Raw genomic sequence first — 15574 nt, 5'->3', positions numbered from 1 at the left:
AGGCCAAATCTGAAGAAATGGTCATCACCCCTATGACCTGCAGACAGTAAATGAAATATTCATTTAATACAATTACTCAACAAACTAAAAAAATACAACCAGCAACTTGAATACCCTACATATAGATCACAGTGAAACAAGGAATCTCAACCTATGTATTTCTATACAAATTCCTCCTGGAAAAATTTATAAAACTGCCTTCACACTTCATTATCTTGTCGTTACAAAGTGAAGACCCTTTGCCATCTTGATCCTTCAATAGTTTGACTTTTCAATGTCTTGTCTTGACACTTCATTATCTGCTTATTCACTGTATTTGTTCAATATTTTTAAAATTATTATTGGAATTGTTGCTTTTGTGTCCAAACACATTAGTTCCAATTTGGGGATGTTACAAGGTAACTCTCCTTACGTAGACATTGGAAAACAAAACCACCCAAATGTATAATTATTACATGACTCGCATAATGCCAAAAAGAAAAGTACAAAAAATAGAAATAAAACTTGCAAAATTTGCCACTAAGGTGACTTTATTACAACCGAATGCCTTATTCATCACTAAAGAAATTGGAGTAATTGTTTTGATTAAGTAAAAGCAGGTTTTAAAAGACCCGAAACCTATACAACAGCAGAGTTCTAGAAACAAGCAAGAGAAAAGAACTACAAAGAAAAGAAACCAAGACCAAGCATGAAATAGACCTCAGACAACAAAAAAGAGGTCACAGAGGACAGTGCTGGAAAAAATAGCAAAAGTCCAACAAAGGAATAGCAACCGACCAGCTAAGGAGTGTTGATTAGATTCACTGCCTGGTCCACCAAAGAATGCATGGTTTCAGTAGCAGCTTTGACCTCGTCTTTCCTACTGGTTTCCTCAATCTTCTTCGAATGGGCCCGAGTACGCATACTTGGTCCTTGACAATCAGCCCCCAAGGGGGAGTCCTGGTCTTTACCTACCACATTCTTCTTCAGGAAGGTGGAAACATTTTCCACCATCTGCTTAAGCTATTTGTCCATGTTGCCCAGTCTAGATTCAAGTTTTGACACCTTCCCCTGGACACTACTAATATCCTTGTCCATAACCCTTTGTTTAGCTTCCAACATAGGAATCTTATGCATCAAATTTTTAACTTCATCAGCATTTCCTATGACCTCCGAGAGTTTGTCAATATGCTGTCCTAGAGTTCTATCACCTCTTGCCGTTTTGGAAAATTGTTCCATTTCCTTGTTAAGCAGAAACATTTTATGCTTTAAGATGCCTATGTCCTTCCGAATAGAGCCCGGGTTGCCAAACATACCTTTAGAAAACCCTAACCCACTATCACCCCCTTCAGATTTAGATCCCTGCTCATCAATATCAACATCAGAATCATCTTTAACTTTCTTAGCATTTTTATTGACCTGATACCGTGCAGGCTTCTTTTTCCTCTCCGAGCGATGAGCCAAAGGCTCATCATCAGAGTGCATACCTTTACTTTTACTGCCTCCCCTGTTTTTGATGTGCTCATGAACAATTTCTTCAACAAAATCACTTTCCCTCTCCCGGTCAAAATCCTCCTTCTCAGTATTCTTCTTCTTTTTCTTATTGCTGCCACCGAAACCAATTTTAGGGCTAGCCAGACCTCCTTCAGCCTCATCTTGTGTATCAGAGTCATAGCCTTTTTCTTGTATACTCCCTTCCGTATCTTGATCTTCCACTTTAAAATTCCTTGGTTTCTGGATTTTTTTAGATTTGAGCACATTCATGATCAAAACCATAAGCCCTTCATGACATACACGTTCCCCAATTGGGTCACACTGAATGGCTTGAGTAGAAATTGCAAGAGATTGCAACAAGTAGGAAGGAAAATTCACCCTAATATTATGTCGAAAATGATTTGCAAGTACAAAGTGATAACCATACAATTTGGTATATCGACCATCCAAAGTTACATATTCCATAATGACAAAGAAAATAAACCGCCACGGACGAGACATAGAAGCCAGGTTAAAGTAAGAAGTACTTATCTTAACCAGACGGTTTCTTTCCTATTCGGTCTCAACAAAATCATCAATTGCCTTGTCCGATATCTTCCTTTCCTTGTAGAAATTCATTCCGTCCAAATCCAACCTAGTAGCCTCCGCAATGGTCTTGACCGTTACCTCCATCCTCTTATTCCCGACCAAAATTGAGCCATCCTTCCAATATTTTACAAACTGGTGCGTGATAGCAGGATTATTTCCTTTACGTCTCTCCATGTAGCTGGTAAAATTGCCATACCTGAGGATATCCCAAACCTCTGGTTTATTCTTTCATTCCGCACAACTAGGCGGTTCGACCCGTTTCCGCTTTCCCCACATAATCTCTGCAACAAACACCCTAAATTGCTCTGACTGAGAAACCCCAAACTCTCTGCAAGATGAGGCTCTGGTTTCCTCACATTGAAGAACCCCAATCACCCTGCAATCACCACAGACTAAACACTGATAGAAAAAAATAACCCATAATCCGTGCGAGCTGCCACATTTCCAAAAATAATAGCCCACTTCACTACATAGAGGTAAAAATCATAATTCCCTGACAGTATCATTATTAAAAGATATTTGTTGGGATTTCCATTTGTCATGCTTGACAAACTCGCAGCCATCAGCAGGTAAAGTGGCATATGAATCCCATATGATTTTTTGATCATTATAACATGCCACATTGGAAGCCCAATTGGCTAGGCCATTTGCTTCCCTATAATTATGGGAAATAATGCAATTTTGAAAAGAATTAATAATATCCCCAGCCTTAAATATAATGTTACTAATATTCCATGATGGTGGATATATCTTGTTTAAGCAATTTATAATGTTGAGGGAGTCACCGTCAATCCAAATATTAACCAGATTCAAGTCTTTGGCATACATAAGACCATAAAGAGCAGCTAAGGCTTCCGCAACATGATTGGTTTGACACCCCAAAGGTATAGCCATACCACCAACAAAATCACCATTAGAATTCCTAATCACCACTCCACAACCAACAAGGCCCAAATTCCCTTTCGAGGCCCCATCAAAGTTCAACTTAAACCAATTAGTCGAAGGACAATCCCATTTAGCACTTTCCCTTGGGTTAGGATCCTTTGCATCCAGTATCAGGCTCCTTATTGTAGAACAAGAATTAGTATGCAAAGAACATTAACAAATAAAGTAAACATTCACAAACCAAAAACTAAATTCACATATATGCTTAGACAAAGAAAGAGAACAAGAAGTGCAAACCTCACAAGAGAAAACACTCCATGCTTTCTTGATTCTGTAGATGTGTCCTTTTGCTGTGGATGTATGCTCAAGATGCTCAAAAGCTGCTTCAATGGAGATGGGTAATGGCAAATTGGTAGCTTTGTGAGCTCTCAATTTGGCATTATAAGGGTATGGTTGATGGCTTTGGTTCTCAAAATAGCATGGTAACTTTAGCTCAAAGATTGTTGATGAAATGGCTTGGGATGGGATTCAATTTATAGGCTAAGGGGTAGAAGGATGGAGGGCTTAGATGCAAGGATGGATGAAGGCTTAAGGAGGGCTAGGATGCACTCAAAGGAGAGCACATGGATTGTGCTTGTTTAGCACCAATGGGAAGGTGACACTTGTCACAAAGAGGATGAGTGTGAGAGGGTAGGGTAAAGGGTTGGTTAAAGGCATGATGAGTGGGGTTGAGTATGTAAGAGGGATGTAAGAGGAATGAGTGTGGAAGAGGGAAGAGTGTGGAAGATGGGTGTAAGAGTCATGAGTGGGCTTGTAAGAGTCTTTATGTTTTGTAAGAGCACTCATGACTTAGTAGTTGGGTTTTTTGAGGGGAGACTTTGGTTTGGATTAGGAAAGTCTTAAACTTGTTTAAGGAATGTGACAACATTAGGGGGTGGATTAGGCTTGGGTTTAGGATTAGCTTAGGGATGTTAGAGATGTGCAAGTGGATGGCATTAATGAGGGTGGGTGAGTTAGTGGCTAAGCTTGGTTAGTATGGGTGGATGGGGTGGATTAGGCTAAATGGAGGATTAGAGATAGGTTAGGTTTTTTTGAATTTGAGGATTTCATTTATCAAATAGATTTATTTAATAAATGGGGATTTTTGGAATTAAATAGGAGAAAAGGATTTAATTGATAAATAATAGATTATTTGATTTATCAATTAGGACTATAGATGATTAATTAAATTAATCAACTAGGGGATGACAAAGGATTAATTAAATAGAAATTTAATTAATAATGTCTTTTTAGATAACTAAATAGGATTACTAAAATAGTGTAATCAAATTTAGGTGTCTACACTTATATTCCAATTATTCATCAGCCCCACATCCCAATCATTAGAAGGTTGCTGTCCCTTACCGCAAATTTTGATATTTTCATGCAGAAGCACCTTGATTTTATGGAAAACCTGAATAGAGTTGGATTCCACTCCTCTGAAGATCCTATTATTACGTTCTTTCCAAACCCCCCAGCAAAGATACGGAAGTATAAAATCCCACAATTTAATAATCAGAGGGTTCTTAGAAGGAGCTTTCCAAGACAAAAAGAACAACTGGATAGTAGCATGAGGGACCCAGTCCATGTTCATTAAGTCCCAAATTTTATTCCAAACCTCAGTAGTAAAGGGGCAATGGAGCATTAAATGATCCATCGATTCCTCATCATTCTTACAAAGAACACACCGATTAACAATAAAGAATCCTCTCTTCTTGAGATTATCAAGGGTTAAAATTTTGTTTTGCAAAAGGATCCAAAAAAAGATATTAATTTTAGGAGTCATATCTTTTACCCAAGCCATAGCCCAGCAGGGAACCTCATAATCTTCAAAAGAATTAGCAAAAGCTGACAAAGTAGAGTACACACCACTAGGATCCTTTTTCCAAATCAGAACATCATCTTTATGGTTCAAACAATAAGCATTCAAGCAATTAGCGAGCTCAGCAAGATTCAAATCCACGCTAAGAAGATTCACCCATGAGGCATTCTTCCAGTAATCACTAACCAGAGTACCAAACTGAGTCTTACACTGCTCCATGAACCCATTCCATCTTGGATCCTCACAGAGGGGGTAATCCAAAATCCAAATATCTTCCCAAAAAAGTATCTTCAACCCATTTCCAGCCTTCCATTTGACTCCTTTACTTAAAATGTGTTTAGATTTCTAAGCATTCTTCCAACTCTGAGATCCCCCTTGATCAGAATTAGAAAGGAGGAGATGCTGAAAATCAAAGTTATTCCAATTATATTTATAATCCCAAATATTCCTCCATTCCCCCTCTTCCTTATGCCATCTCCAAAGAAGTTTAGCCAATAAGAGTTCATTCATAAAAGAAATCCTCCGAAGCCCAAGCCCTCCCTTCCCCTTGGGAATGCAAACATTCTCCCAGGCAATAAGAGGAAGTCTCTTTTTAGTCTCCACACCTGTCCACAAGAAAGTTTTCTGTATTTTCTCAATAGCAAGTGCAAACTTTCTCGGGATTTTAAAGACACTCAAGGCATAGAGCGGCACACTTTGGAGGATAGATTTCAAAACAATGACCTTCCCAGCCTGACTAAGGAGGGATCCCTTCCAGCCAGCAAGTTTCAAGTGGATCTTGTCAATCAGAGAGTTCCAAAAATTATCAGGGGGAGATAACCCCAAAGGTAGCCCTAAATAAGTACCAGGCAAGGATCCACTTTCACACCCAATAATCCTTTTAATCTTAAATTGTCTAGCCTCACTAACATTAATAAAATAAATCACACTTTTATTCTAGTTAATGATTTGGCCAGAAGCATCCCCATAGTCAATCAAAGCTTTCTTAATATTCCTAGCATTTCTCACCGAGGCCTCCCCCATGACAATAGAATCATCCACAAATTGCTGATGCGAGCACACTCGAGCAGAGGAGGAAGGGCTAAGACCAACAAAGTCTCCTTTAAACACCATATTATTAATAAATCTTCCCAAGCATTCAGCCAGAATAATAAAAAGAATAGGAGAGATTGGGTCTCCCTGTCTAAGGCCCCTGGAAGCCTTAAAAAAGGAAGAAGGGGAACTATTAACCAGAACAGAAAAGGAAGCCGAAGAGATAAGCATAAAGATAATATCCCTAAATCTCTTATTAAAGCCAAACGCTTCCAAACACCTAAGGAGGAAGTTCCAGTCAACTCTATCATACGCTTTAGAGAGATCAAGCTTAAGCAGAAACCCTTCTTTCTTAGACGCCACAAGAGAATGGATGTTTTCATGAACCGTGATTATGGAATCCAAGATCTGCCTGCCAAGAACAAAGCCATTTTGCTAACCAAAAATAATAGCTGGAAGAATGGAAAGAATTCTGAGAGTCATAGCTTTGGAAATAATCTTATAAAAAGAATTGCATAAACTGATAGGCCTACACTGATCCAAACTATCAGCTCCCGGCTTCTTAGGAATAAGGGCAATGAAGGTCCCATTTAATTCTCTAAGGATGTTTCTTGAACCAAAAAAATTCTTTAACACCATTACAAACATCAGGACCAATGATATGCCAATATTTATGAAAGAACAAGAGGAGAAAGCCATCAGGACCAGGGGCCTTATCACCCTCAAAAGAAAAAACAGCCTTAGAAATCTCATCCGAAGAGGGAATGGAAGTCAAGATTGAGTTCTGAGCTTCAGAAATACAGGAAGGAATATTGTCCAAGAACATTTGCTGCTTTTCCATATTCAAGTTTGGGTCACACTGCAGCAAGCTACCAAAGAACACCCTAGCCTTCTTTTTAATGACATCTTCATTATCAGTCATACCATCAGCCGTCATGAGTTTGGATATTCTATTAGCCATCCTATGCTTCAAGGTAGTCATATGAAAGAACTTGGTGTTTCTGTCACCTTCTTTAAGAAAAACTTTTCAGGAACACTGTCTCCAAAAGGTTTCCTCCTTAGAAATGAGATCATGAAGTTCAACCAGTTTATTGCTCTCTTCTTCCCTAGAGACCATCTCATAACCATCAGCTTGAATCTTATTTTGAATGTCTTTAAGCTCCTCCAATATCTTGGTTTTGTTCTCAAAAATATTACCAAAAGTAGTTTTATTCCAGATTTTAATGTGTTTCTTGACATTTTTCAGTTTGGCCGCCACTCTAAACATAGTTGTACCCTCGACATCAATATTCCACCACTCCTAAATGAGGATCTCCAAATTAGGATGAAGGGTCCACATTTTTTCAATCTGAACGGGTAATTCTTTTTAAAACTAAAAGGGTCAGCAAAAAAGAAAATTGGAAAGTGATCAAAGCCCACCCGAACCTGAGCATTAAGAGAGCATTTAAACTTCAAAATCCATTCATTGCTAATAAGGGCCCGGTCCAGTCTAACCTGAATAAGATCCTTTCTAGCTCTTCTATTCGTCCATGTATACTCAACCCCAAGTAAATCAAGATCATGAAGCATATGGGAGTCAATAAAGTGCATAAGATCTAATCTATTGTCCAAAATGGACTGATTATCTTCCCTTTTTTCAGATTCCTTTAAGAGGGTATTAAAATCCCCTATCACCAACCAATTATCCTCAGCAAAAAGCTTTCTTTGATTAGAAATTTCTTCCCACAAAGCTTTCCTCCCCCACTTAGTATTAGGGGCGTAAACATTAGTGAGAACCCAACTAAAATTATCCTTAGAATTAACAAAACGCACATTCATCATATTTCTATTTTGATAAATGAGTTCCCCTTGAATCCATTTGTTAATCCAGAACACCGCCAAACCACCTGAAGCACCATTAAAGTCACTCCCAAAAATCTTTCCTCCCTTAAAAATAGAGAGACGTTCCACATTATCTTTGAGTATCTTAGTTTTCTGGATAACAAAAATATCAAGTCTATTATCCCTAATCATATTTTTTTAAATATCATGTTTGTGAGGATTATTTAACCCTCAAATATTCCACGATATGATCTTCATAGTTTAACAAAATATTTTGAATCAAGGATAGTTCTTTGACAACCATCAGCAATACTCTTAATAGCCTCAGTTGTTCTTTTATGCTGATTAGAAGGTCTACCAGCAAAAGATGGTGAAGACCCAACATCACCATTCTTGATGGCAGCACTACCATTCTTAGCAATCTTACCCTTAGAAGGCTTGGGATCAACTTTGGCTCCCTTCTTGTTGATATTCACTGGGGTAAAATTCTCTCCATCTTTAATCCTTTTGCCTCTAGATTTCTTCCCTCCTGCTGTCCCACAGGTCCTAGAACTATCCTTCTTCATAGCTACTTCCTCAACATGGGAAATAGTGAGAATGTCCTCAACCACTCCACTAACAAAGGAATTATCCTTCACAACAGGGGCCCGGGGTAAAGTCTCCCTGTGGGAACCATCAGAAACCTTAATCCTATCCTCTGTAAAAGGAGTCTCCAAATCTGGAACCTCCAGAGGATCCAGGGGAAGGGGTAGCCAAATCAGCCACCGTTGACAAAGGTAAGGCAGCACTAAGATCCTTTGAGGGACCTAACAAAACAATATCCTCCCCATCTTGATTTCTCAAGTCAGAAATCTCCCCATTCTCCTTTGAAATATCATGCAATACTGGGGTATCTTGGTGGGAAACAACATCCACACCAGCCGCATCCACTACAACCTCTGGATTGCTAGAAAATTCCTTATGATCCTGGTTCTTAGTAGGAGAAGTCACCTCAGCAATCGCCACAACAACCTCTAAGGATTGAACATTCTTTCTCCCTACTGCAACACTTCTTCTATCCAAATGAACATGGTCCTTTGAAGGAACAGGCCCCACAACTTCCTTATGACCTTCCTTGGGGATTTCCAAATGAGCTTGGTTCATAGTAGGAGATAGCACCTCAACTGTCACCACAGCAGACTCTTTGGATAGATCTTTCTTTTCCCCCACTGAAGAACAGCTACTATCCGAATGGGCACTGTCCTTAGGAGGAACAGGCCCCTCGACTCCCACCACTGTCTCTTTAGGTTGGGCTTTTTTGACCCAGATTTTCTTGCTCTTCTTAGCATTCTTATTAGCTTTACCTTTCAATAAAGGGCATTTCTTAGCCCAGTGACCCGCTTTCTTGCAATGGAAGCAAGCAAAAGGGATAGATTCATATTCAATCCTCTGGTCCCAAACCCCAAGTTTAGATTTAAGAGCAATAGATTCCGGAAGGTCTATCCCACAGGATACTCCAACACAAAACCTGGCAAAATTCAATCTCCTCCTAGAAACCGTCATCGGATCTAAAGAGAGAAGTTCCCCGAAGGTGTTGGCTATGCCTTTGAAAACATCTTCCATCCAGAACTCAAGAGGGAGACCATGAAGTTTCACCCATACAGGAGCTTGAATAGCTGAATCATCCAAGGAGTAAAGATTGGGGGTCCATTTCTGTAGAAGCGTGGTATGCTTCCCCATAACCCAAGGACTGCTACACAAAATATCTCACTTATCCTCATCACAAGAGAAACAAAAAGAAAGACAGCCTTTAGCCATAGCAGAAATATCCACTTGACCCTTCAAACACCATTTTCTCAGCACAAAAGCCCGCACATCTTCAATATTAGGCCGTGCACCAATAAAACACCCAACCAGGGTAGACTACATAGAAGAGATGTTTCTATCAATAATCTGATCAAGAATCTCAATAGAAAACTTACCTTTCTCCTTCACTAAAATGTCTTTAACAAGCGGAAAAGCAAATTTTCCTGTGGGTCGAATCCCAAACAAGCTAGACCATTTTTTATTTTGTTTGCTCCCCCTGTCCCGCATCCGCCTGAAACCTGCCATCATCCGCATCCTCAGATTCGCCATCATCCCCAGATTTGACAGGGAGATTCCCAGACTGTTCTCCAGGTACAGGGGGATTCAAAATCCTATTCCCGCCCGAACTCTCACCGATCCCACTCCCGCTCGCCATCCTTGCATACCTTCCTCGCACCCCTGAAAATTGGAGTAATTGTTATAACTCAAGAAGTAGTTTAGAAAACCTGAAGAACATAGTGGTAAATTAGATGTCTGTAAGGTTTATGATTGAGCTGATTGAAGAATTTCAACAAAGATCTTGGAGAGATTTGGATTACGTCTCAAGTGGATAAAAATGCATTTACAGCTGTATTTCTACTCCACAATAATCCATTCTGATTAATAAAGGTCCAGTTGCTTTCTCTGAACCCCTGATGGATCTATAACAATGGGACCATCCCTCTTTCTTCTTGGTTATCTTAATGACAAAAGCTCTTCAGAAATCAATCGGCTTAGCTTCTCAAAGATCTCTATGGATAGGAACCGTTACCACAATGGAAAGGCAACACTCACAAATCAACAATACATAATTGATACTATCCTTTTCGGGAGGCATGTTTAGTTACAGCATCTACTTTCAAAGAGATCATCTGCTCCTATTGGACTGTATCTGGCCAACTTATCAACAAAGACAAATCAGAATCTTCTTTCTTAATTCATCTTCTAAAATCTAATGTAGAATCTCAACTAATCTGTGCTTTAAAATTGGGAAGCCAGGTAGAGATTTTGGGGTCCCCTTGTTTTCAGGTTCCCTTTGGGAAAAAACTGGTTGAATCATGCCAAACTAGGCTTTCCTCTTGGAAGGTCCCATCTATCTGGCTTCTGTTTTGAACACTTTTTACAGCTCCTCCAAAGCTTAAAATAAGCCTGTGAAGGATTTCCTATGGAAGGAAGCAGTAGAAAAGAAAAAGCTTCCTTTAGTGGCATGGAATAGGGTTTGCACCCAGCCAGAGCAAATGGTACTGATTTAATAAAAAGTCGGTCTACTCACAATAGAGCTTTGGGCCCTAATTATCCTTTGGCCAAGTGGATATCCTTCCTAAGGAAGAAATTTCTAGACTCAAAGGATCCAGACAGAATCTTTCACACTTGCAATCTCCCAAGAGGTTCATTCCCATGTTTATTTCATCAAGAAATTCAAGCCGGTCATTTAAAATTAAAACCATCAGAGATTAGGAACGCAGAAAAACAAAATTATGGGATGATACATGGCATAGTCAATGCCCACTTCAAGACAGAAGAGATTAGGTACCTTATTTGAAAAGAGTCAGGATAGTTTGTAAGAGATTAAGTTGGCATCAGAGAATCTGCAGTGGTGCAAATAGCTAGTCGGAAAGGGTCTTTCAAACTTAGAAGCCTTAAACTCTCAAAAAGCCCTTAAGAATGATGAGCAGGAACAAAGGATAATTTTCTGCAGAGATTGGGAGGATAAATTAAGGTGGTAAAGTTATAAATCAGGGTCCTACTCCACATGCTAGGATATTTGTCTAACTCTAAGCAGATTACAGATGAATATTGGCCCTCTGATAACTATTGCCACAGAGATTGCATGTCTAAAGCAAGTGCATTTGCCTGGGAGTGTTGCATTAACACATTCTAACAGGAGATACGATGATGAATTTGGAATTTTCTGGACCCGTAAATGTTCTCTATGGTTGTGTGATGTTCAATTAGGGGACCATACTTTTCTTCATCGCCCCTTTGCTCTTAAGTTCTTTGTCTGGGTGTTGACCTGTAATTGATCAAGTGCTCTCCTGAACGCTTCGCTTCAACTTTTCAGAAGTTGGCCTCTTTGAAAGTTGAAGGCAATCTTCTATTGTCCTGTGGATTATCGGTCCTTCTATGCACATTTGGTATCTCTTGAGAGAATAAAACAAAAGAATTTTTGGGGAGAAAACTCATCCATTGGAAACGTTTTCCTCCAGACTGGAAGTGGCTGTAAATCTCTTCCACTGGAAACATTTTTGTCCAGATAGGGAATGGCCATCTCTGAATTTCTAAGGGTTAGAGTTAGGGAAAATCTCAGAAGCAGTGTTTTTTCTCCTCTTCGAAAAAGGAGATGTGTTTATGGACAAAAAACTGAGCCTCCTCCTTCATGGGGCCTTAGGGGAGAATCCTTCTTCTAACGCAAGGTGAAAAGGACCCCACTTTCCCTTGGCTTCTTTGTACTTAATTCCAATAGTGCTTCAAGAAGTAATCCGGGCATCCTGGGGTCAGGGGTGTGATTAGTGATTCTTGTGGGAATTTTATCAGAGCTGGCTCTAGAAGTTAAACAAAGGAAAACAACAAGCTAAAGCCTTGAAGGAGATCATATGGTTAAAGTCAATTCTCTTATAAACTGGAAATCAACTAATTGGAAAAATGAAAGTATTCTCATAGGAGCCTAATTGTTATTGTATTCCCTCAGATCTAATAAACTAAAAACTAGCTCTTTCTACTGAATCTTTATTATATAATATATTTCATTGCAACTAAAGTAGCACATTGTCTATTCCCAAAGTGAATACAACGGTACTCTTAACAGAAACGAATTTAATGGCAAAAGTTTGCAGACATAATTGAAAATTACTCACGGGATGCCATAAGCATTTTGATGAGCTTGATATCTTCTAGAGTGAGCCCTAGTTCCTTATCTGCGGGGTGGACAATGTCCACTTCTTCCTGGTCCAGAAGTTTCTTGCTGCAAAACAAATTATATCAATTTCTCCATTTTTCCAAATGCCAGAAGTTATAGAAGAATTTTAGAGAGAGAGAGAGAGAGAGAGAGAGTATACTGGTGAGAGGAAACCCAGAAATTAGCTGCCATCATGCACCTGAATGCCAAATACGATAACAAGAAATAATCAAGCGGGGCCTAAAAAGAAATGTTTAGCTCGTGACGATGATGGTAGTTTTGCTCAGGAATTTAGCGAAATTGAGTTTGGGCGAAACTTAATAGTTATCCCATGGTGCTTTGGACCAAGAGGATGACAGAACTTTTAGCTTTCACCCTTTCTGGTAAGCTTGTATTCTGCAAATCTTGTTATATAATCTAATTTTGCACACGGGCTTTCGAAACTATAGAAAGGAAAAAATGTTAAATCATCGGCTCCGGAAAAAGCTTACAATTCGATCAACAAAACCCTTCTTTTATTAGTAAATTGGAAACAAGTCCCATCCCGGTTACAGGGCTTCATGGACGAAGCCTATGTTCAATTGATCGACGAGCAGTCTGGGGACCATAATTTCAATGGGTGTTAATTAAAATAAAATAATAGTATTTCATTGGTATATAGTAATATTAAAAACAAGCATATTTATTTTTAATATTTATTTATTATTTTTGTATGAGTAAAAATTGTACAATTTTATTCCATTGGTATGTAGTAATATAAAAACTAATATATTAAATCATTATTTTGTATCAGTATAATAATATAATTTTATAAATAGTCAATAAAAGTCTATTATAAAGTAAGAAATAATATAAAATAGTTTGCAATGTTGTGACAAAAGTAGGGTATTCGTCATCCACTTGTAATGAGGCAAAAATCCTCTAAAACCTTGCAAAATGGTGTCTAGAGTAACTAGCATCGAGGAAATGGATAGTTAAAGAAAATATTAGGAGATTGGATTCTTCCTCAACATGGAGTCTAGAGCAAGTAAGATAGGGCACCACAAAACCCCTCTCTACAATGGGATAAGAGTGGGGGCAATCAAGATAGAAGAAATGTTGGGATGAAGAAAGGTGACAATCAAGAAGCAAATCCATTGACTCCCACTTTGAAAGAAGCAAGCTAATGGCATTGTCTAAATCATGCATACATAAAAGATGGGATCATTTCAACCACCATGGTTGATTAATCAAATGGACAAGCAAGGATGTGCTCAAGGAGAGGATTATCAAATGGTTCGTGAACTTCTTCGAGGGACGAGTAGCTACTAATGCCCTATTGAACCTTTTTTTTAAATCATAGATTGTATTGATCAAGAAACCAAGAAGAAGCTTGTGTTAGGAGAGCCCTTGGTATTTGAAAGATTTTGTTTATACAACTTGGATTGGGAACCAAATTTCAATCATGTTCTACATGAGCCTGAAAGTATCCCACATTGGATAAAAAAGGAAAAGTTGCCCTTGGAATATTAGAGTAAGTAGATATTGGAGAAGATTGAAGGAACCCTTGGTGTTTTTATAGGGTTTGATAAACATTTATTTCTTAGGAGATTGGAGATACCAAAAATTTGGGTTCACATAGACACAAATCATAGATGCCTAAATAATTTGGAGATTTTAACAACTAAGGGTAGATATCTCCAGAAAATTGACGTGGGTTCTAGGGGAGGAAGATGTATCTTGAGAAAAAAACTACATTGCTAGTTGCTCGACTACCATAGGGAAAGCAATTGAAATTGCCATGAGACAAGTAGATAAATCATATCAAGTCACTCAAGGGGGATAAAAGTTGGTGGAATAGTGTAGAGTTCAATAGAGTTTGGGTATCCTCTAAATATCCCAGGGGAGGGAGAGATAGTAGATAGGGATACATGCCCTATGAAGGAGTCATCAATGATTTAGGATAGGTAGATCATGGATAATAACAACGTCGCAAGTAGATTGGGAGACCTCTCAAATACATCCAAAATAGTGGGAAGGATAGAATTTGTGTGCAAGGAAATCACTTAACAATTGTATACAAATGGCATAAGTGATGGTTTGCATTACAATCCGGTGCAAGAAAAGCACTCAACCTATGCAGTCTCTGAAGGTCCTCCTACATATACAACCCACTTTCACGAGACAACTTCCAAGGAGGTGAGTCAACACTTGTTATGAAAGACAATGCTAGGGAAGATATCTTTGAGAAGATTACTTGAAATGGGCACATTGAGGTTGTTAATGAATTTCTAGGTATTGCAAGCTTCCCCATCCCTCGTATGAGGAATCTAAAGAAAAAATGATTTAAAAGATCCTAGAATTGGAGGTAATGGAATGTCGATTTAATGAATCACCAAAAAAAGATGTGGACAAAAATTGAGTTTGGATGATGGAGGAAATGGGTATTCATCAAGTTCCCCAAAGTAAGATTAGGGCATATTACAAGAAGGGCCTCTCAAAGAAAGGGGTAGGTTGGAAATCATTGGTTGCATTAAAGGCTATAGATGGGAAAGTTGGAGGCTAGATCAATATAATCTCTATTGGGTTTAGGGAAGGGAAGCCCCCTTCCCCAAGATCCATGACGTTCATTTCATGGAATGTTAGGGCCTGAACACCCTTAATAAAAGGTTTCTAGTCAAACAAATGATTCACTTGACTAGATAAAATATTGTGTTAGTCTAGGAAACAAAGTAATTATAAGAAGTAGTCCAAGTCTTTAAGAGCTTTAAACATTAGAAAGTTTAGGATATCCCTTCTATAGGACCCTTTAGGGGATTAGCAATATATTGTAATACAACAAAAGTTTATTTTGATGTGTTAACCAATAGGCATCTTTGGTTGAGTGGTAAGGTGAGAAACTTAGAGGTTAACCTTCAATTTGTGGTCATCAATGTATATGGTTTAGTCTTTTACTTAGATAAGAAAGCATTGTGGTGTGACCCAGACATCCAGATTAGATCAATACATGAGATGCGCATCATAGTAGGTGGAGATTTCAATGCATTCCTACATTGTCAAGATAAGAGAGGATGCAATAATAGGCTATGTCAAACCCAAAAGGATTTTGAAGATTTGGTCTTCAAAAACCATCTTATGGAAGTTGAGATTCAAAATGGATGTTACATTTAGAATAATAGAAGGGTCACTTTTAGCAACATTGTAGAAAATTTGGA

General features: G+C 38.6%; 1 protein-coding gene across 3 annotated transcripts in view; it reads right to left on the bottom strand.

Annotated features, from left to right (window-relative positions):
• Positions 1-12869, bottom strand: part of LOC149534706 (cyclin-C1-1-like) — a 150449-nt gene extending 137580 nt beyond the window's left edge. For all 3 annotated transcript variants that reach the window (XM_089807530.1, XM_089807531.1, XM_089807532.1), the window contains exons 1-2: positions 12541-12869; positions 12340-12446 (exon numbers count right to left, since the gene is read on the bottom strand). In XM_089807530.1, coding sequence (XP_089663656.1) covers positions 12340-12446; positions 12541-12575 — 142 coding nt within the window. In that variant the 5' untranslated portion in view covers positions 12576-12869. The remainder of the gene's footprint in view (positions 1-12339; positions 12447-12540) is intronic.
• Between the last annotated feature and the right edge of the window lie 2705 nt (positions 12870-15574).

This window comes from Cupressus sempervirens, chromosome 10 (assembly GCF_028749045.1).
Source record: "Cupressus sempervirens isolate cs-2001-9-10 chromosome 10, ASM2874904v1, whole genome shotgun sequence".
Lineage (NCBI taxonomy): Eukaryota > Viridiplantae > Streptophyta > Pinopsida > Cupressales > Cupressaceae > Cupressus > Cupressus sempervirens.
This window is presented reverse-complemented; position numbering and strand designations above follow the sequence as displayed.